The 22,465-nt window shown below is 41.7% G+C and overlaps 1 protein-coding gene across 4 annotated transcripts in view; it reads left to right on the top strand.

The window, feature by feature from the left end:
- Positions 1 to 22,465, top strand: part of LOC147400623 (protein ZINC INDUCED FACILITATOR 1-like) — a 106,659-nt gene that overhangs the window by 8,027 nt on the left and 76,167 nt on the right. For all 4 annotated transcript variants that reach the window (XM_086446386.1, XM_086446384.1, XM_086446387.1 and 1 more), the window contains exon 2: positions 208 to 248. In XM_086446386.1, coding sequence (XP_086302512.1) covers positions 208 to 248 — 41 coding nt within the window. The remainder of the gene's footprint in view (positions 1 to 207; positions 249 to 22,465) is intronic.

Raw genomic sequence — 22,465 nt, 5'->3', positions numbered from 1 at the left:
AGCTGTAACACCTTGAGCATAGATTTAATGGATCTCTTAATCATATCTAACTTGGATGATGCCGTGCTTATTAATTGGTTGTCAATATCTCTTTCTTATTTTGTTTGATACGATCCATAAGGGGATTGTAGTATGTTCGCTGACCTCAGTTTTTTTCATCATTTAATTGCACCCTAACAGCCCTCACTATGTGATGTATTGTTTCAGGTTTGCCAATAACATCTCTCTTTCCATTTTTGTACTTCATGGTAAGTATTAAACATTGTAGCTTCATTTTCATTTTCTTCCAAATGTTTTTAATTCTGCACTTTTGTTTCTATTAACATCCCAAACACTCGGCCTTTTCAAATCTAATAATGATGGTGATCCAGTGTCAATTGAGAAAACAATAGACACAATAGGAATTCAGCTAACAACTAATGCATATAGTCTCAAGCTAAAAATGGGAAAGATAGAAGTGTTTTCATTCTTCAAAATTAGAATCATTAAATTTCAAAAATCACTACTTGATCCTAGACAGTCCAAGCTCTTATAAAGAGGCCAGCTACTACTTAGTTCCTAATAGGAAAAACATACACACACACAACCAAAAAAAAGAAAAGAAAAGAAACTCCTAATATTTCCAACTAGGACACCAACTAAAGAAACCTACTAAAATTTGGACTTCACCACGAGCCAACATCCAACTAAGATATTTACTAAAATTTGGACATTGCAAGTAGGCGTTCTAATAAAATAAGAACTTAGCAACTAACAAAATACTTTTGTCCCGAGGTTGAGACTTCTTTATTGTTTCTAAAATTGAAAGTTTCTAAAGACTAAAGTTTATTATAAAAAAAAAAAAAAAAAACTAAGGACTCATATAATACAAAAGCACGTATGGTTTGGTCAGCACTTGGGTCTTTATCTGTTGGCCGCAACAGACCCTGGGATTCATTGTAGGCTCTTAGTGGGCTTCTCCTTGGCCCGATTCAGCCTATCTAAGTATTTAGTTGCAATCTAATCCACATGGTTCTCCCAGGGTTGGAAAGAATTCACTCTTGTCTTCCGAAAAATCATTATGATAAGGAGCAAGATGTTCTACCTTAAGTACTTCATGTGTATGAAGGTGACTTGGGAATCTAAATTTTTATGCACTGTCATTGATCTTCTCATGAAATTCACATTGATCGCTTTTTCTTGGAATAGCTTGCTACACTCCCCTAGTTGGACGCAATCTTTTGTAAAAACAACCCACACAAAATCGCCAATTTCTTTTTTGTGTTTTGCTAAGTAAATGCAGTTTTGTATTAAGAGTGGTTGAGGTGACGAACAAATAGTACAAGAGGAAAGACAAGCAACCAAAACAGCGAAACCAGTCCTTACTATTATCTCCCCATAAAATCATCAAAGAAAACTCCTTTTAACTCCTCAAAGGCTTTACACTGAAAAATAGACACTATGGTGTTAACAAAAGAAGCCAACTTTCCTTCAAAGATTCGTTGATTTCTTTCTTTCCAAAGACCACAATACACGACAAAGGGAAGGAGAGACTATAAAATCCTTTTCACCATCGTGAAGGAAGAACCCAAGCACAACCAATATTCAAAATATTATTTGACCATACTAGGAAAGTGTAGATGCAGATTTTAGCTCTACCTCGAGATCTCCCTTCGAGTCTCTTAGTTTGGTGGGGCCTGCAAAAGAGCTACTCCGACGATCAAGTTAGAATTAGTGCAGAGCTATTAAAGAGTTCTCAGAGAAAATTTTTTCTAACCTTTGACATGGATTGCAACCTAATATTTACAAGAATCCTAATTGATGGATTTTCAAAGATCTCCTCAATTATTCTGCTCAGGAAGTAGTTAACCTACTCTCTGACCTGACAATTGTAGGGGTTGCTTCAACTGCCCTGACAGGTCTGTGGTAATTACAACCGGTCTGTTAGGCCATGAGTTGTCACATCTATCCCATCTGTGACAGTGTTGTCACACCTGCCACATTAGCATAAGCATTCCGTCTTTTTGATTGAGTCGGTAGTTAATTTGTCTTGGGTGCCACATGTCAATGGCTACGAGAATCACAATCCACAATACCCCCTCTTGAGGTCTTGGACATTTATCTGAGACCTTGAGAAACGTAAATATGACATGTGGCAACCTTACATTGGTGTGCCAGTTTGTCCTGGTTCATTACATGTGTTGATTTGAAATGTCCGATCGTTCACTTTTTGAGGTTGGCAGAGGTTATGATTGCCTTCGCGAACTGTGCTCTCAACCATTGATATGAGCTACACATTTATGTGCCGCCTACACGTGACACTTTGCGAATGGTTGATCACGCACAGGAGTTCGAACGGTCTCATCGCCTCTGGTGGCATTAATGCTCTGACGCCCTCATTATTACTTCATTATTCAAGGGAGCCCTGGTCGTTGATTTGGTTTGTATCTCGAGGCATCCCAACCTTATATATACCCCAATCCCTTTCTTTTTCCATTTTTACTTTTCCGTCTTGCTGCCATCTTTCTACCTTTCTATCTCTTCACTTGCACGCTACTAGCTCAGCTCCCGTGAGAAGGATGTGAGTGTTTTACGCTTCTTAGAGCTTCCCAACTAGCTTCCCAAATTCTCATCAAGCTCTCCTAAGCCTCCAAGCTTCTAAGGTGAGAAGTCAAGGTCCCCTCCCCTCTCCTCTAAATCTTCTTATTTTTTCCTTTTTCTCTAGCCTTTTCTATGGCCAGGGGGAAGTCTTATTCCCTCGCTTGCCCTCCGCTGGACACAATTAGGGGTACCTTCAATATCCCTAACGACGTGGGTATGTCTTACGCGGATAAACCCTCAGCGCCCTGAGATTTCCCTTCGGGCATCACAGGGACAATTCAAAATAGGCCTCCGAGTACCTTTAAGTAGGTTGACTCGGGAGGTCCTGAACTTTTATCCGAAGGCTCCCAACCAAATGAGTGGGAACTTGTTTCGCCTCATTTATGCGCTCAAGCAAATGAATGGGCGCTTAGAGGAAGGTCTCTAGTTCGGGCTTCCTAACATCAGGACTCAATTTGCCCTGAAGAAGTGCCCAAATGGGCATGGCTTCTTCTGTCTATCAAAAAGGAGAGGGAAACCGTCCTTGATTGAGATCCCCAACTCGAACAAGAAATGGTTCATGTTCCCAATCCAACTAACTGATCGGTGGGAGAGCGCTCTTGGGGATGAGCTTCCCCCTTGAACTTCCCTTCATTCAATTACCATGGTAGGTTCCACTACTTCTGTTTCTTGACTTTACACACTTGGTTTTTCTATCTTATTTTTTGTAACGATTTTGACTCTTCCATTCTATCTTTGTAGATTTGAGCAATGACAAATACCCAGGCGATTTGATTGTGATCACACACCTTCTATCGAATCCCGAGCCTTACCATCATGTAACTTCATCTTTCTTGCCATCCAACTGACCCTTCCACTCAAGCGCTGACCCCCAACCCTCGGTTCCAGAGGACATGGCGCTTTATTCCAACCGACAAGCCCCTACTTTAGAATCTAATTCTGAAGAGGATGTAATAGAGGTGCCACCTACCCTCCCTAGGGACGAAGAAGAAAAAGAAGACCATGAGCCTCTTCTCAAGAGGCTTCGGAGGGAGTCTGAACCCCCAACCTTTGAGGGTGGCCCTTGTTTCTACCGATTCTCTTCCTGCTCCTGCAGGCTCGAGCCTGCCACTCATCAAGCCCTCTCAGACTTCTTTGATTGGGTTAGAGCTGAGAGAGAACTTCCCCCCCCTTCTACATAGGTGGTGAATCCCAAAGTGGGGGACAGGCTGATCACTGACCGTGATTCTGCACTGGCCAACCATGCGGTGGCACGCACCATGTTTGAATCGTCAGCCATTCCAAGGGACTTGGCGATTACAAATAAGGGTTTTGCCGAGGATTCGGCAAAGTTCTACAACGAAGCATTCTGCGATCTGATTGCTGAAAGTCCTTTTCTTTTCTTCTAACTTTTCAATCAACATATCTATTACTTTCTGAGCTCTAACACATGTTCCTTTCTTCAAGTGCAACATGATGTGGCTAAGCTTGGTCAATCCTTGGATGTGACACTAACCGACCTTCACATTACGGAGGTCGGATAAATAAGCTCTAAAGTGAGAGGGATGTTGCTGCGGTAAATTCCCTAAAGCTACAGACAAGCTTGGATAGCGCACTATTCGAGCTGGAGAAAAATAAAGAACATCTGGCATTGTTGGAGGGGAAAGTGGCTTTGCTCAAAGAACTTCTTGGGACGAAAGAGCTGGAGAAGGAAAAAGCGCTTGAAGAGCAACTTGCTTCCCTCCAGGCCCAATTTGGATGCCTCGAAAATTGCTTGGGAGAAGGCTTACAACAAGTTGAAGGCCAAACTGAAAAAAGTCAAGGTTTCCGAAAAGAATGCTACTGCGACCCCTCGAGCCATCAATCACTCCATCCAAGGATCAGGTCACCGAGGACACTCCCGCTATCGTCGATGCTTAACTTTGTTTTTTTTTTTTCTGAATGTAATCACAGTTATTTCTTTTTTTTTTTGTATGTAGTCAACTTTATGTAATTAGACTTTCTATCAATACAAGTCGTGCTTTTGTTACTTCGCAATTGTTATTTCTAAGGCACATGCCTTGAGAAATTTTCTTCTAACACTTTCTTATAAGGTTCCGACCTTAATACCTTAAAATTTTGGTTGAACTGTCCTAACCGTATCGACGTACTTACTCGTTCGATCGAACTGATTTAATGACTTTAACACCACCCCTCCCCCAACAGTGTTAAATACTCTGACTTAAATACTTTATCTCTTGTAATGATGTTTAAAAACCTCGGCATAGGGCATCCTTGCACTTAGTAAATGGGGCTTTTGTGTTCTCGAGCATGTGACTTAAAAGTTTTTTTTTGTAAGAATTTGTTAATACTGGCTTATAAACCTTTCTTGCCTTTCGTAATAGGGAAACCTGCAAAGGGACCTAGGCTTTTTGCTGAACCAACTCCTTAGTTTGGCTCGGCTTTGGTGAAGGGCCAAGATTTTTTGCTATACCAACCCCTTGGTTGGGCTCAACACCAGTTAAGGACTAAGGCTTTCTACAATACGAGCCCCTTGGTTGGGGTAGGCACCAGTTATAAGCCAAGGTTTTCCACTATACCAACCCTTTGGTTAAGCTCGGTACCAGTTAAGGGCCAAGGTTTTAGGCGAACGCTGAGATGCAATAAGACTAAAAAAAATTGGCATTTTATTGATAATATTTCTTGAGGTTGAAAGCGTTCTATGGTGCTGTGATTACATTTTCCATTTTTATTTTTAAGTAGTACACTCCTGCCTTTCCTACTTTATCGACGAGGTACGGCCCTTCCCAGTTTGCATTGAGCTTTGTATTGTTAACTTCTTTAGTGTTGGGGAACACCTTCCTCAAAACCATGTCCCCAACCTTGAACTCTCTTCTCTGCACCTTTCTGTCATATAATCTATTTAGTTGTTGGTGATACCATGCTAGTCTCTCTAGCACCTAATCGAAGCTTTGTAGGTATAAAAGTGAACAAATATTTAAAATAAACTTGTTGAGTAAGATTCGTTCCACAGGGACAATCGTGATTTAATGTTTCCTTCGATTTAAAATTAAAATAGAATTTAAAAATATATTTGAAAATTTGCAACTAAGTGTAGAATAGAACTGAAATAAAAATCAAAATTAAAGCAATATAAAAGAGTAGAGAGTTCAATTTAACATTCGCAAGCCCACTTGATAGTCTAAACAATCCTAACTCGATCTCAATCCATGCAACAAATCATTGTTCGTGGATCAGAATACAAATCGGTTAATGTTCTTGAAAATAAATCTAATGGTAGAGGTGATTAGTTAGTTAAGATGGTATTCTCAGATTCATATCTCAAGTGTCATTGAGCATGATCAAGCTTGATCTTATCTAAGTATGGATCATCAAAATGAGTACAATTGACATAAATCGGATAATCCAAACTTAATTACTTCTCACAAGCATAATTAAAACAGTTAGAAGGAATTGTTTAAACAAATTAAGATAAACTCACTCCGACATCATCGACTTCTCTATGAAGAGCCTAGCCAATCATCGTGGGAACAAAATTACAACAAAAGTAAAATGTAAAGAATATGATAGAGAAGAGAATGAGATAAGTCTTTGTTACAATTTGATTCCTTTTTGATGATCCTTCAATGGAGTTACAAAGAAATTTAAAGAACAAAGATGAAAGAAAAATACTCTTTAGATCTCACTTCTACAAGAATTATTTCTCTCAAAGGAAAATTAAAAAATTACAAAGAAATTGGAAGAAGAAGATGGAAAAAATAAGAGGGACCCTTTCTTTAGAGATTGAGACTCTATTTACAGAGAAAAAAATGTGTAGAAGAGTCTAAAAGTAGCCTTCATTTTTCTTTGCATAAGATGATAAAAGGGGAGAACATGAATTAAGGATTATGGCATTCCAAATAATTAAGGCATTCCAAAGTGGGCCCAAATGCTTTTACCTTGAGATTTGGGCTCCAAATTGCTAATTGTAGCTCGAATCTTGCGGCATGATTCCTCGAGAAGGCTGAGGCATGGTAGGGTGATGCCGTGGTGCGGTGACGTGGTAGATTTTGCTACTCAGGTTTGGCTGGTTACTCCTTTTTTATTCGCATGTTGTAACAAAAATTATTACATAAATTGTTGGCTTTCAAATATGCTCTTTTTACCTGTAAATAGTAAGAAATCCCTATTAGCTTCATAAATTCGGTAGTTTAATATAATTCACTATTATTTAAAAGGAATTAACACTTAAACATTGATAATCTTTGTAGAATTATGGTCCCAAAATTGGTTTATTGGGACCTTATCATCACTCTTTCCCAAATTTCGTCTAACCAACCAAGGTTCCGTGCTATTATTTCTTCGTTAAGATATGTTTCCGCGACTTGTGACCTCGTGGTGGGAACTTGTACCTCGGTAGGTATGACTGCCTCTGTCCCATAAGCTAATGTAAATGGTGCGAACCCCATTGTCATCTTGGGTGTTGTTCGATATGCACATAGTATGTTGTGCAGTTCTTCTACCCATTTCCCTTTATGCTCGACTAACTTCTTCTTCAGGTTGTTGAGAATAGTTTTGTTGGAGGCTTCTACCTGCCCATTACCCTATGGATACCTCAGAGATGACTAGAGTAACCGGATCTCATACTTTCTGTAGTATGACTGGACTCAGCTTCCTTTGAACTGTGTCCTGTTGTCCGAGATCAGTGCCTAAGGGATTCCGAAGCACGTTATAATATGTTACCAAGTGAACTTAATAACTTTTTCCTCTTCGACCCGAGTGAGGGGAATAGCTTCTACCCACTTGGTGAAATAATCTGTGGCCACTAAGATAAACAGTTTACCCCCTTTCCCCCAAGGCAGGGGTCTGACGATATCCATTCCCCAAATCGAAAAAGGCCAAGGTGCCTTCATCGGGTGTAACAAGTTTGACGGTTGAAGACTTAAGTGTGCAAACTTCTGACATTTATTGCACATTCTGACATGCCTCTTGCAATCTTCCTACATCATCGGCCAAATGTAACCTTGAGTTACCACTTTGTTTGCAAGTGACCGCCCTCTCAAATGATTTTCACAAATTTCCTCATGTATGTCCACCATTATGAGCTCGAATTCCTCTGTGTTCAAGTACTTCAATAGGGGTCCTCCGAACGACATCCTATACAACTCTCCTTCGATGAGTGTATATCTACCGACCTAGTAAAGTAGCTTTCTGACTTCTTTTTTGTCTTGTGGGAGTACTTTAGCTCGGAGGTATTCCACATACTTTTGCATCCACCCCAATGCCCGAGCTATTTGCATGTATTCTTCTTCCTTACAATCAATACACGCTCTCTGCTGGCATTCCACAGGTACAGCTTGACTCTCTGAATTTCCGAGCATGGAAGCAATTAATGCCAATGAGTCCGCAAGCATGTTCTAATTTCTAGGGATTCTACATATTCTTACCTCTGTGAATCCGTCGACCTCCCATTGTACTGTTAATAGATACTTCGCCATTCTTTCATCCTTTGCTTAATACTCTCTATTGCATTGATTTGCTACCAACTGCGAGTCTGTAAATATCGTGAGTCAGTTTCCTTTCAGGTCTCTTGCCATCTTGAGTCCATTGATAACTACTTCATACTCTGCCTCATTATTTGAGGCTCCATATCTGAGCTTTATCACCTTCTCTAGATTGTAATTGCTCAGTGTTACTAATACTATGCCAACATGAAATCAAGTGTAATTTGATGATCTGTCCACAAACATTCTCCATCCTGTTTGTTTGCTTCAGATGTTAACTTCTTCAATCATTTCATCTTCCTCTTCCTCTTCTTCCCAGTCGGCATCCTCGACTGGGAGATTTACCAAAAAATTGGCCAACACCTGGCCCTTCAAAGTTGTTTATGCCTTGAACTAGAGGTTATTCTCCCCGAGGGTTACTGTCCATCTTGCCATCTGCCTAGACTTCTCTGGCTTGTGCATCATGTCTTTTAGTAGGTAATCTATTACTAGCCGGACTCGATGTGATAGAAAATAAAGTCAGAGCTTGTGTGACGAATAAACCAAAGATAAGCCAATTTTTTCTATCTTTGCATATCTAACCTCTGACAGGCCCATCGTCTTGCTAAGATAATAGATGGGATACTCCCGTCCTAGATCCACCTTGAAGAGTACCGAGCTTATGGATGAAGCGGTGGTAGCTAGATAAATTCCTAACTCTTTTCCTTCCTCTGGAGTATTGAGGATAGGTGACTGCCCCAAGTATTTCTTCAAGTCAAGGAAGGTCGCCTCTCACTCCTCATTCCATGCAAACCCCTTTCCCTTCTTTAGCAGGTTGAACAATGGTCGGCACTTGTCTGAGACTCTAAAGATAAATCTGTTCAAAGTCGTAATTCTTCCTGCCAAAGTTTGTACTTGCTTCTAGTCTCTCGGGCTCGGCATATCAATTAAGGCTCGAATTTGGTTGGGGTTGGCATCAATGCCTCTTTTGATAATGATATGACCTAGAAACTTTTTCGAGTACACCCCAAACAAGCATTTCTTCGAACTTAATTTCATTTGAAAGTCCCTTAATCGATCGAACGTCTCCCCTAGGTCCCTTAGGTGATCCTATGCTTTCGTGCTTTTAACCAGCAAGTCGTCGATGTATACCTCAACTATCCTCCCGATCAAATCTTTGAAAATTTTAGTCACAAGCCTCTAATAGGTTGCTCTAGCATTTTTCAGGCCAAATGGCATGACTTTAAAACAAAACAAACATTGCTCGATTATGAATAATGTTTTCTTTTGGTCTTCCACTACTAAGTGGATCTGATTATAACCCTAATATCTGTCAAGAAAAGACATCCTCTCATGCCTTGTTGTAGGATCAACCGGTCTATCAATCCTTGGTAATGGGAAACTATCCTTCAGGCAAGTTTTATTGAGGTTTGTGAAATCGATGAACACCCTAACCCTTCCGTTCTTCTTTGGTACCGCCACTATATTAGCTATCCACTCAGGATACTTGACTTCCCTAATGAATCTCATCCTTAAGAGTTTGTTGATCTCCTCATTCACCCCCTACCTCAATCATGGTGACAACCTTCTTAGCTTCTGCCAAATTAGTCAAAATGTTTCGCCAACATTTAACCAATGACAAGCAACCAAGGAATCAATCCTTGTCATGTTGTCGAAAGACCATGTAAACACATCCATATGGGTCTTTAACAACTACACCAGCATATCCTGTTCCTGCGGAAGCAATGTTGTCTCGATCTTGGCAAGCTACTCCCTAGTAGCTCTGAGGTCCACCAAGTCCACCTCTTCCACTGTAGTTGCATGTTCCCTTTGTGGTTCGTTCTGTAACTACTATAAATGCTCCTTTTCGACGGGCGACTCCTTTCTCTTCCTCTATGGCTCGGTTCCAGGACACTTTACTGACTTTAAAGCCAGGTGAAAACACCGTTGCACCATCTCCTAATCTCCTTTGACTTTTATCACCCCTTCTTTGCTCGAGAATCAGATTACTTGATGGTAAGTCAACGGAACAACTTTCATCTCATATATATACTTTCTCCTAAGGATTGCATTATAAGCTGAGTCCGCGTCAATCACTATGAACTTCACCATCACCACCTTTGATCCTGTTGTTACTAGGAGGGTAATCTCTCCCACCGAGCTACTTAACGCCCCATTGAATCCATACACGGTAGAGTGAGTCGGCACTTGGCTCTCCAATATCTCCATTTTCTTTACAGCCCCCAAGAAGAAGATGTTTACTACACTTCTCGCATCTACAAGGATCCTCCTTAGGTCCACATTTTGGGCTGGGAACGCTATGATGAGCACGTCCTAATGAGGCATGGCCGTACCTTGCAAATCGTCTTTAGTGAATACTATCATCCTCCTCCCTACTACTGGGTTTGTCAATTTATCCAAGCGTACTCTCGAGGTAACATGGTTTACACCAACCTCATGCTGGATTTTCATTACTCTCGCCCTGGCTCGCTGTCGAGACTATCTATTTGACTCGGTACTCCCACGATTGTGTGCACCACTCCGCATCTCTCGGGTTCGTGCTGTCTTTCTTCCCTGACTTGCTAAGGTGGTGGTCTTCTATTCTTTTCCCTTGGGGCCTCTCTCATTCCTCCGCTTGTGGAGGACACATACCTCTTGAGCTTCCAATTTTCAACCATATCTTGGATGATATGTTGTAATCTGCAACAATCCTCAGTTGGGTAGTCCTCCTCCCATTGGTATTCGCAGTACAGCTTCCCCGATTTTCCTCAATAATCTTGAGGTGGTTGAACAAAACTAGGGTCAGTTCTTATGTCTTAATATCACAGACAATTTTTCATTGAGGGGTGTATATACTCGCCCCCTCTTCTACTTTGATTGTTCCTTCGGGTCTCATCGCCTTTTCTTGTTACCCCATTCTCTTAACTCGGTAACTACTTTCTGGATCACTTGACCACCCTTGCTGCTAGCAACCGTTTGCATTCCCCGACCTCTACTTTTTACCGACTCTTCTATTAAGATGTACTTCTCCACCTTCGAGTACAGGTCCTCGAGCTAAATGGGGTCAAATTTTATCAATGACTCATGCAACCATGTTCTAGGGATAACTACTACTACATAAGCTGTACACGCGATCGCCTCGTTCATACCTTCGACAGCTATCACCTTTGTTCGGAATCGAGTAACGAAAGACCACATGCTTTCACCGACCTCCTAACATAAGTTGAAAAAGGTGTTAATCCCGACTCTTTTCTTTCGTAGGTAAACGAATTACTTGACGAATGTCTCCTATAATTCAGAAAAATTCCCTATTGACCCAGCTGACAACCTTTGGAACCATAATGTAGCTCTATGCCTGAGAGTAGATGGGAAGAGTTTGCAAGGTAAAGAGTCATTACTCTGGTACAGTACCATCTGACTCTTGTAGTGAAGGACGTGATCCATGGGATCCCTCGTCCTATCGTACATGTAAAACTTTGGTGGGTGGAATGCTCTCGAGGGTTCGAAATTCATTATTGCTAGTAAAAATGACGTCCCCTTGAGTTCTCGAATTGTATTTCGAGCCTTCTGCCTGGGATCCTTTCCTCGAGTGAGCTCCTTATCCCTTCTTTTTAGCATATCCTCAACTTCCTTCCTTGTCATTAAGTCCCAAGCTCCAAAACTTCCCTACTACATTTTTACCATTATAGAGTCCATAGTTCGATCTACTTTGGTAATTCTCACTGTTCGGATGGTGTAGCCCTGACTTTTTTCCCCTTCTAAGCCTCTTTCGATATCAATTCCTTCACCTAGCCTCTGCCTCTTTTTCACTCCTAATGGCTGTAATTTTGTCATTCTATTTTTGTAACCCCCTACACATCTCTTCTTTCATCTCTATTAGTAAGTTGTACATCGCAAGCATGAGATCCCGCGATGTTGGAGGTAGGTTTGCTAGTAAGGGGTTTGATTATTCTCCACGTACTTCTCCTCAAGCTCTCATCATGTTGATCATTTTTCTCCTTGTAAGAATTTCACAGATGGCACCAAATTGTAGATGTAAATTTTTACTCTACCTCGAGATCTCCATTCGACTCTCTTAGTTTGGTGGGACCTGCAAAAGGTTCACTTCGACAATCAAGTTAGAATTAGTATAGAGCTATTAAAGAGTACTCAGCGAAAAAAACTTATAACCTTTGATGTGTGTAAACATGGGAAGTTCATCGTAAACCTTAAAGCTACATTGTTTGGAGTTGCCACCATTCTTTTTTGGAAATGGGTGTGAATGGGCACCTAAAAATATTTTGAAATTGATTTTTATCATTGTAGTGACTCTTATTTATTGAAAAGGACAAGATCTACCTAAAGTCTAGGTAAGGAGGTCCAATTAGAGGATGAGGAAGGTGTTAGGCACCTCATCCTCTCCACCAAAGGTGGTTACCTTGCTTGGCCATTCTTTTTGTCAAAATTCAAAAAAATAAATAATAATGCATGAGAATGCATATTAAGGGTTGTGCATTAAGTGAAATGTTCCCTTAGAAAAAGAACTTTGATTTCAATGTTACCTTTGAAACATCCTATGGAAAATGATGACCTATGTAGCCATATTACTTTTATGGATATGGATGTTGATTTCAAACTATTAAAGATACTCCATGATAACTCCCTTGAGGCAGCAACCTTGATGCATGCATGCATTGCTAGAAACTTAGTATTTCACCCCATCAAGAGGGTGACATATTTCTTCATCATTATCATACATATGTGAGTGTGTGCATTGTATACAACATGATGCATGAGATTAAAGTAAAAAATACTTCAACCCCCATCCTTTCGATCAAACCTTAGTCCAATCTACCAAGGATGGGGGGAGGGTGTGCATTACATCCTAAGACTTCTAGAAAGAAAGAAAGTAGAGGGGTAGAAGAAGAAAATGTAACTTCAAAATAAATAAACTACAACTTAACCCCACCTTGTTTTTCGATAGTCTTGAATGAACTTGATTCTTGAGATGGCTTTAAGAGTTGAAAGTTTTGGTTAAGGGTAGATGATTTGAGATGGTAGGATTTTTGGTTGAAGGTTGAGATATGGATGAGAGTTCTTGAGTTAAAAGGTTGGGTTGAGAAAGAGTTGGAGAAGTGGGTAGAAAATTTTGTAGAGTTTGGAATAGAGAAATGGGGGCATGAGAGCATCAATGGTTCATAGAAAATAAGGATATTTATAGAGTTTTTGGAGAACTTTTAGGGATGAAGTGGTCCAACCCTAAAAATAAAGAGAATGGATATGAGGTTTAGGTTACTTCTTTTGAATTTTTCATTTGTGTGAGAATAAAGACGACATTTGTGAGGAAACCCAGAAAAGATTCTTTGATTTTTGATTTTTTGATAAATAGAGGTAAGAGAACAAAAGTACTTTTTGCGAGGGTGAAGAGGGGAGTGATATATGTAAAGGTGGAGTTGTAGGTGAAAAATAGATCTTAGTTTATTTGTAAATAACTCATAAAATAAGGTGAATGTATATTTTTGAAATGAACCAATGGGAGAACAAAAGTATTTTTAAGAGGGTGAGTAGGGGAGTGACATGTGTAAAGGTGAAATGGTAGGTGAAAAATAGACCTTGATTCATTTATAAATAACTCATAAAGCAAGAAGTGGATGTAAGTTTTTGAAATGGACTACTGGGAGAGTTTCATTTATGTACTTAAAGATTCCCACCTTTTAAGGGTATGATTGGAAGTTCTCTCAACTTTATAGATTATTACCAAATACCCAAAAAAAAATTTAGTTTAACTATATCTTTTGAAAAAGGTATTCTTGGATTTTCACAAGAGAAGTTGACTCTCCAATTAGATAAAAGATTGGGTATTGGAGGCTTATAAAATATCAACATGTGTCATCCTTTGAGGGGATGTGGGAGAATGGGCTTAGTATTGGGCTTAAGGAATGGACTTGATTTATGGATAATGGGTTTGGAGATGGACTTGGTTATAGATAATGGATAATGGGTTTGGAGATGAACTTGGCTATGGATAATAGTAGTATGGACTGTAGACACCCGAATTTGAGCGGGCCCTCGACGCAAAGTACCCCGAAAACCAAAAAAATTGGAATGGGCCCCAAGGCCCAAACCTACAAGAACCCAATCTATTTTTAACTAATAAATGTCCGAGGCCACTCACGTGGCCCATGGACCCGCAGACCTCGCTACTCTCCTACATCCTTAAAATCAATCCCATACTATTCTACCTAAACCCAATCCATCCCAAAACCCAAACCACCTTATTCTATATTTCCAAGTCCAACCCACATCAACTCAACCCAATACTACTAAAGCCCAAAGCCCAATCCACTACCCAAATCCAATCCAACCCATCATCATCACATCAAACCAATCACCAAGAGATGACACATGTCATCATCTCCTTCCACCTCCCTCATCTAATCAACTCAACCCATAACCCTACCCTAACCTAACCTATTCCCCATCCTCTCATCATCAACCACCAATACCACAATCCATACCCTACACACCCTAACCTATTACCCATCCTCTCATCATCAACCACCAACATCACAACCCATACCCTACATACTCTAACACTATCAACCACCCACATCACAACCCATATCTCCCACACCTCAACCATCACTTTCCCTTAAAACACTCCCATAAAATCACCTCAACCCATACCTCAACCCATACCTCCCATACTCTTCTCTCTAATCATCCAACCACCATCACCAATCAACTAATCTCTTCATCCCAACATTTGCCACATGTCATCATCCCTTCAATCCTCTCAAAATCAAACCAATCACTACTCATCTCTCCAAATCAAACACCATACCTCTTCAACCATATCAACACTCCTTCTCCAAACAACTCCCTTACACCACCATTCCTCCCATCAACCATCACTCATCTCACCCCACCAAACACTCTACCCAAATGGATTTGGGTAAGATCCAAACCATTTGAGTTAAAACACAACCCATTTCCCTCATTACAAAACTACCCTTATTTCTCCCTCAAATTTCATACCCCTCTCCTCTCAAACCCATGCCATTATCCATTATTCTCTTCATTCACCCCATTATACCCTCAAAATACCTCTCCAACCTCTATAAAAACCTCTCCATTCTCCCCTCACCACAACTAATGAAATTTTGATAAAAAATCCTCCAAAAATTACAACTCTCTACTCTACTCTACTCTCACACTTCACTCTCAACTCAATCTTCTACAACCTCAAGCAAGTCCAAATCAACTCAAAAGAAGAACATCAAGAAAAGCTTTGAAGATCATCTCAAGGACAAGGTGGGTTCAACAAAAGGAACACCCCTTCCACATCCCCTCTTCCACTCTCCCTTTTCCCACACATTTGCACACACCACCATGGGTTAAATCACCAAAGGGCCCCTTCTACATAAGGGTGCCCTTAATGATTGAATCCAACATTGAAAGCCCCTCATATTTGAGGGCACACATTGATTTTCTTTCATTTTCATTTTCATTTTCTTTTTATTTCCAAAAAAAAACCGAATCCGAGGTTACCACATTACGTGGATGGAGTAGGGTGCCTAACACCTTCCCTACTCCATAAATGGACCCCCTTACCTTGAATCGAGGTTGGATCACGTGCATTATCCGACGAGAGTCATCAAACATACAAATGTATGATTTTTCAAAAAATGTGACATCGGGTGACCATTCACACCCTTTTACCAATTTGAATGGTGGCGACTCCAAAACACCCCAAAGTGGAGGGATGTTTTCAAAAATATTGAAAATCCCGTGTCCACAGCTTGGCGACTCCACTGGGGACTACGTATTAGTGGGTCCAACCCTCTTCCTTGATTCGGTTATTTAAAAAAAAAATGATGTTTGTTTTCCTTTTGTTTGTTTTCTTTTGATTTATCTACTAACGTTTGCCTTGTTTCTTTCTTTCCTTTTTATTTTTTTACAAGTTTCATATGGGAATGTTTGTAATATTTATTTACATGTACATTTTGCTTTATTTTTATTTTTGGACAAGGGATGTAAGGATGGATACATTTAAAAAAATGCACGCACATGCACATGCGATTCATACTCCTATGCACAAGCCACCCCCCCTCCTCTTTAAATTTCTAACCCCGGATGCCAGTACTTTCAAGCCCCCGAGATCGTTATTTTGGGTGGCTGGGAGGAGAACATCCACCCCATTCACCAACTTAAGATGTGTGCACTTCGGTGTCCATCAAGGTTTGAAGAATGGGTAACTGGAAAACTACCTACAAACCGCATGCATCAAAGCGTAACTAATAGACAAAGGACACTAAGGTTTTCAAAGTTTAATTTCGTATCCATCCACGTGTATGTGTTGTAATATTGTTTCTTTTCTCGTAGCCCATGATGGCAAGTTGTATAGATATTAGGAAGTTTCCCATTTTACATGTTGTTTTATGTCCCCCTAGGTAAAAGGGGGAAGCCGTTTTATTTATAATTGCATCATCAAAAAAAAAAGTGACATTTTTTGTGGCCCAAGCCAAAAAACAGAGGCTATGTGCCTCAAAACCCAGAAATTTTGGGCCAAAATGGGATGAGGATAAAAAACAGAGCAAGGTTGGAAGGCCAGAAAATGTTCTGGTCCGTGCTTGAAGCACGGACTCAAGAAATCTTGTCAAGTCCGTGCTTGGAAAACGGACTAGGCAAATTTTCTTAGGTCCGTGCATGAAGCACGGACTAGTAAAAAAAAAAAAAAAAAAAAATGATGTTCTGGTCCGTACTTGAAGTACGGACCAGCCAAGAGGTGTTAGGTTCGTGCATGAAAAACGGACCCAAAAAAAAAAAAAAAATTTTGTTCTGGTCCGTACTTGAAGCACGGACCAGCCAAAAAGTGGTAGGTCCGTACTTGAAAAACGGACCCTAAAAAAAAAAAAAAAATTTTTTTTGTTCATTTTATTTCTTACGTCAGTCCTGACAACTTTTCTTCTCAAAGTTTTTTTTATTTTGAGTTTTAAAGCTTGAAAATGATCAAATGAATTGCTTTATTGTAAAACTCAGGGCCTACCACTCATAACCGATCCCGCTCCAAACGGATTTTGCCCAACGTGGGTCAATATCAATCTCGGTCATAATCAAACTTGTCCTTAATGGAGTATTCACTTCAAAATGGGTCAACGACCAAGATCCATTCAATTTGGGTCCACGACCCAGAACCAGATCCGTTTCCAATTGGGTCCCCGACCCAAATCCATTTCAAATTGGGTCCACAACTCATATCTAACCAAACTGGGTCCACAACCCAGATCCAACCAACCTGGGTCCATGACCCAGATCCACTCCAACCTGGGTCCACGACCCAGATCCACTTCACCTGGGTCTACGACCCAAATCCATTTCGTTTAGGTCCACGACCCAGATCCCTTTCAACTGGGTATACGACCCAGATCCACTCAACTGGGTCCACGACCCAGATCCATTCCGAACTGGGTCCACGACCTAGATCCATGTTCAACTGGGTTCCCAACCCAGATCCATTCCAAACTGGGTCCACGACCCAGATCCGTTTTCAACTGGGTCCCAACCCAGATCCATTTCCAACTGGGTCCCCGACCCAGATCCATGTCCAACTGGGTCCCCGACCCATATCCAACCAAACTGGGTCCCCGACCCAGATCCATGTCAACTGGGTCCACGACCCAGATCCAACCAAACTGGGTCCACGACCCAGATCCATGTCAACTGGGTACGACCCAGATCCAATCAAACTGGGTTCACGACCCAGATCCATTTCAACTAGTTCCGACCCAGATCCTTTCTCTACTAGATCTATGACCCATATCGAATTAACAAAGATAACAACCGATCAATCAATTCAAATACATGCAACTTTCTAAAAAAATATATATATATAAAATAAAAAAAAAAAGATTTCGAAAAGTACCAATTGCAGTCCTTGATCAAAGTCGGTGCCTAGAAAGATCTTACCCTGTTGATACGAGGGGGATAGACTACGTCTATTCAGGGAACAATGTGATTTAAGAGTGCCATTGTGCGCCGCCTCTTCCTTGGAGATCGGCCTGGCCGACGGTGATTTCATAGAACTGAATTGGAGGCTACCACAAACATGGGTTTTTCAAAGTCGATTTATTTAAGAAACTACCATTTTAAAATACTTTACCGACTCCGTGTCGTTGCCAGCTCCGTGCTGATGAAATTTTTTTTTCAAAACGATTTACCGACTCCGTGTCGATGCCAGCTCCGTGCTGATGAAATTTCCTTTCAAAATATTTTACCGACTCCGTGTCGATGCCAGCTCCGTGCTGATGAAATCTTTTTTTCAAAATAATTTACCGACTCCGTGTCGATGCCAGCTCCGTGCTGATGTAACTTATTTTTCAGAATACTTTATCGACTCCTTGTCGATGCCAGCTCTGTGCGGATGAAATTCCTTTTCAAAACGATTTATCGACTCCGTGTCGATGCCAGCTCTGCGCTGATGAAATTTCTTTTCAAAATGTTTTACCGACTCCGTGTCGATGCCAGCTCCGTGCTGATGAAATCTCTTTTTCAAAATGCTTTACAGGCTCCGAGTCGATGCCAGCTCCGTGCTGATGTAACTTATTTTTCAGAATACTTTACCGACTCTGTGTCGATGCCAGCTCCGTGCTGATGAAATTGCTTTTTCAAAACGATTTACCGACTCCGTGTCGATGCCAGCTCCGTGCTGATGTAATTTCTTTTCAAACCGTTTTACCGACTCCGTGTCGATGCCAGTTCCGCGCTGATGTAATTTCTTTTCAAACTGTTTTACCGACCCCGTGTCGATGCCAGCTTCATGCTGATGTAATTATTTTCTCTCAAAAACAACCCAGCTCCGCGCTGACGAACTATGTTTTCTTTTTTGAATACCATCCCATGATAATTACCGGACCTAATAAACATCATGCATTTCCCTTTTTGTAAGTAAGATAGTAACACTTGGTCTTCTGTACCCACAGGTGGCCAAACGAAAAAAGTACAAACATCCTGAGAAGCCTCCATACTTTCTCCGATCATCTTCATCAGCTATGAGTAACTCAGATGAACCACAACCTGCGACAAATGAACTGGCCGAAGCCAATGCAATGATAGCAAAGCTGTTAGAAATAACGAAAAGGCAGGAACAAATCTTGGCGGCTGTCTTGAGCAGCACTAATTTTCTGCAAGCACAGACTACTCAGCATCAAGCATCCGGGTCAAACCCCGAACCCCCTGAGCAAATACGATCAGAACAACAAACCACCCCACCTCCTACTGTGCCAATATATCAGGGTCCTCCGCTTTATATACCACAGAACCCACCACCTCCCGTGATGATCCCAGATGACGAGTGTGACTTTAGGGCTCCTAAAGCTAAGAATGCTACCGATGACAAAATGGCCCGACAGATTGAATCTCTCCAGGAAGAAATGCGGCGAATGAAAGGCACAAATACTCTGGGAGGAACAAGATTCAGGGACCTATGCTTCTACCCCAATGCACAGCTGTCGGCCAAGTTTAAATGCCCGGAATTCGAAAAATACAATGGTGTTGGGTGTCCTCTGTCACACCTCAAATTGAATTGTGGATCAATTGCCAATATGGCGAGGATGACAGACTGCTGGTACAACTTTTCCAAAGAAGCTTAACAAGACCGGCTCTCAAGTGGTTCTCAAGATTGGACCATACACTCATCAAGAGTTGGCAGGACTTGGCTGAAATGTTCTGGCACAATTACCGGTTCAATACAGATATGGGTCTGAATCGAAACGATATGGCTAAGATGACAAGAAAACACAAGGAGACAGTGAAAGAGTATGCCCAGAGATGGCGAGAGTCCGCCTCACAAGTTCGGCCTGCGATGACTGAACAAGAGATGAACACTACGTTTATCTCGACACTGGGGCATGTCTTTTACACTCATTTGGTTGGACACACTACAGGCACCTTCTCAAACTTAGTTCAAGTAGCAGACCGGGTCGAGGACGGGATCCGAACTGGTCTAATATTTGACTTTACAGCCTTGAGTGCAACAGCGGGGACCTCGGCACAAAAGAAATCAGTGCCTTTTGTCAAAAAGAAAGAGGATACCCAGGTCAATAATGTACAACCCAACCAACTTCTCATCATTCAGGCACTAGCTCAAAGGCCACAGGCACCTTGGGCGCCAGTACCTCGAGCTGCTTGGGCTCCAGCACCGCAGAATCCCTTCCGAACAGTTCCTCCACAAGCCATGCCAGCACAGCCAGCACAACAGTATGGGCATAATCAGCAAGCAAGACCGAACCGAGTAAATAGAGTATTTACCAGGTTACCCATGACACTATCTGAGTTACTGCCAATCTTTCTTAGGGGTGAATATCTCGCAAAACGTCCGCCAAATCCTGAGGCTGCCAAGGGGCCAGGGTACAACCCCAATTTGTTCTGTGAATTTCATATGAGTGCACCTGGACATTCCACAGACCAATGCTGGCAGCTCAAACATCAGGTGCAGAATCTAATTGATAAGAAGGCTCTTATCCTGGATGGACCTCCCAACCCACCCCAACAACAGAACATCAATCAAAACCCCCTACCTACTCATAATGGGGAGGGGAGTAGGCACAGGGTAAATGTCATCTGCGAAGAATTTGACTTCAATCCTTCAGATCTAGTAGCACCTATTGGGATAAAAATCAGGGTACACTTCAGAAAGGAATCAAGGGCACCCACGGTTAACACAGTCAACCACTACACAACCAATTCGTCTCAAGATCCACAAGTACCTCTCAGATTGGCCGATCTTACTATCCATCCCACTCATCAAAATGCTACTACCCGACCACCTTTAGACATACCTCACGGATCACCTCATCATCAAAATATGGCCCGGCCTCCCCTTGTTATACCCTACATACCACCATATCCACAAGGATCAACTCGACCCCCCCTCCATATATCATACACTTCATCTCCACGTCTACCACTCGTCATTCCATACACTACAACGACTCCACCAACTTCCACCAGCATTACATCCAAATCACCACCACCTCCTCTCATTCTCAATATGAAACCCGATCCACCCCCCATAACCATACACTCACCTAAACCATTCCCATATAGCTCCGATCAAGTAATTCCTTGGAGCTATGAGACTACCATCACCACGACCGCCGGGGTCGAAATAATGAAGAAAGCAATGGTGGCTGATATCAACCGTATAACCAGGGCGGGAAAGTGCCAGAAATTGTCAGAAAATGGGGTGAAAATCAGGGAAGAAAGCAAAGAGACTGCAGAAGAGGTGACCGACGAAGACAAAAGAAAGCAAAGGGGAAAGGCAAGTTGTATAAGGATGAGAAGACGGAAGAAAATGTGAAAGTGACAGACAAAGAAGTCACAAACTTTATTAAGCTCATCCTCAAGAGAGAGCATAACATAGTAGACAGATTGAACAAGCAGCCATCCCAAGTCAGCATCCTAGGACTAATACAAAAATCGGAAGAGCACCAAGAGGCATTGTTGAAAGTTCTAGGGGGATCACATGTACCTTCGACCACGACATCGGCGCAGTTAGAGCAAACGGTCAGCCAGATCATGGCCTCCAATCCTATTATCTTCACAGAAAATGAGTTTACACCTGAAGGAACGGGGCACGTCGAGCCACTAAACATTATGGTCATATGCAAGGGCATGATGGTCGCCAGGGTGCTGATTGACAACGGCTCAGCGCTTAATGTTTGTCCACTTGAGACCTTCCGAAAGCTGAATGCCGATTGGTCGCATGTGAAACCCAATAATAAGGTCGTCCGAGGCTTCGATAGTTCAAGAAGGGACTCGCTGGGCGAAGTAGACCTACCAATCACAATAGGCCCATGTACGTTCGAAGTAACGTTCGAGGTCATGGAGATACCAACTACATTCAACTTACTATTGGGTAGACAATGGATCCATACTGCCGGGGCTGTGCCTTCCTCGTTGCACCAAAGAGTCAAATTTATCATGGGGCAAAGGATGATATCAGTATTGGCAGAGAACCTTATTCTAGCTGGGAGAGCCCAGACATGCCTTTCATTGATATCGAAATGACAAAGGACAAGGCACTCTACCATTCGTACCAATTTGCGACTGTCAACCACATCGAGAAGGGAAAGGAGAAGGTAAAGGCAAAGCTATCGAGAACGAACATTATGGTTGGTCGGGTCATGAAAAGGGGAGGTTACCGGCCCAAGCAAGGGTTAGGACCAGAGGGAAGAGGAAGAGCTACACCAGTCGAAGCAAGCAAATATACTCCTTATTTTGGTCTAGGGTTCAGGCCCACAAAGAAGGATATAGCATAAATGAAATAAAAGAAGAAAGAACTTCGACTAGCAAGAAAGCAAAATCGGGAATCAAATGTTTGGAACCCGGGCCGAGTCCCTCACATTAGTGTTAGTTTCTCAAAGTCCCATATCAGACCCGACAACTTATCAGAACCACCACGG

The sequence above is a fragment of the Akebia trifoliata genome, chromosome 6, assembly GCF_017979445.1.
Source record: "Akebia trifoliata isolate Shusen 1 chromosome 6, ASM1797944v1, whole genome shotgun sequence".
NCBI lineage: Eukaryota > Viridiplantae > Streptophyta > Magnoliopsida > Ranunculales > Lardizabalaceae > Akebia > Akebia trifoliata.
This window is presented reverse-complemented; position numbering and strand designations above follow the sequence as displayed.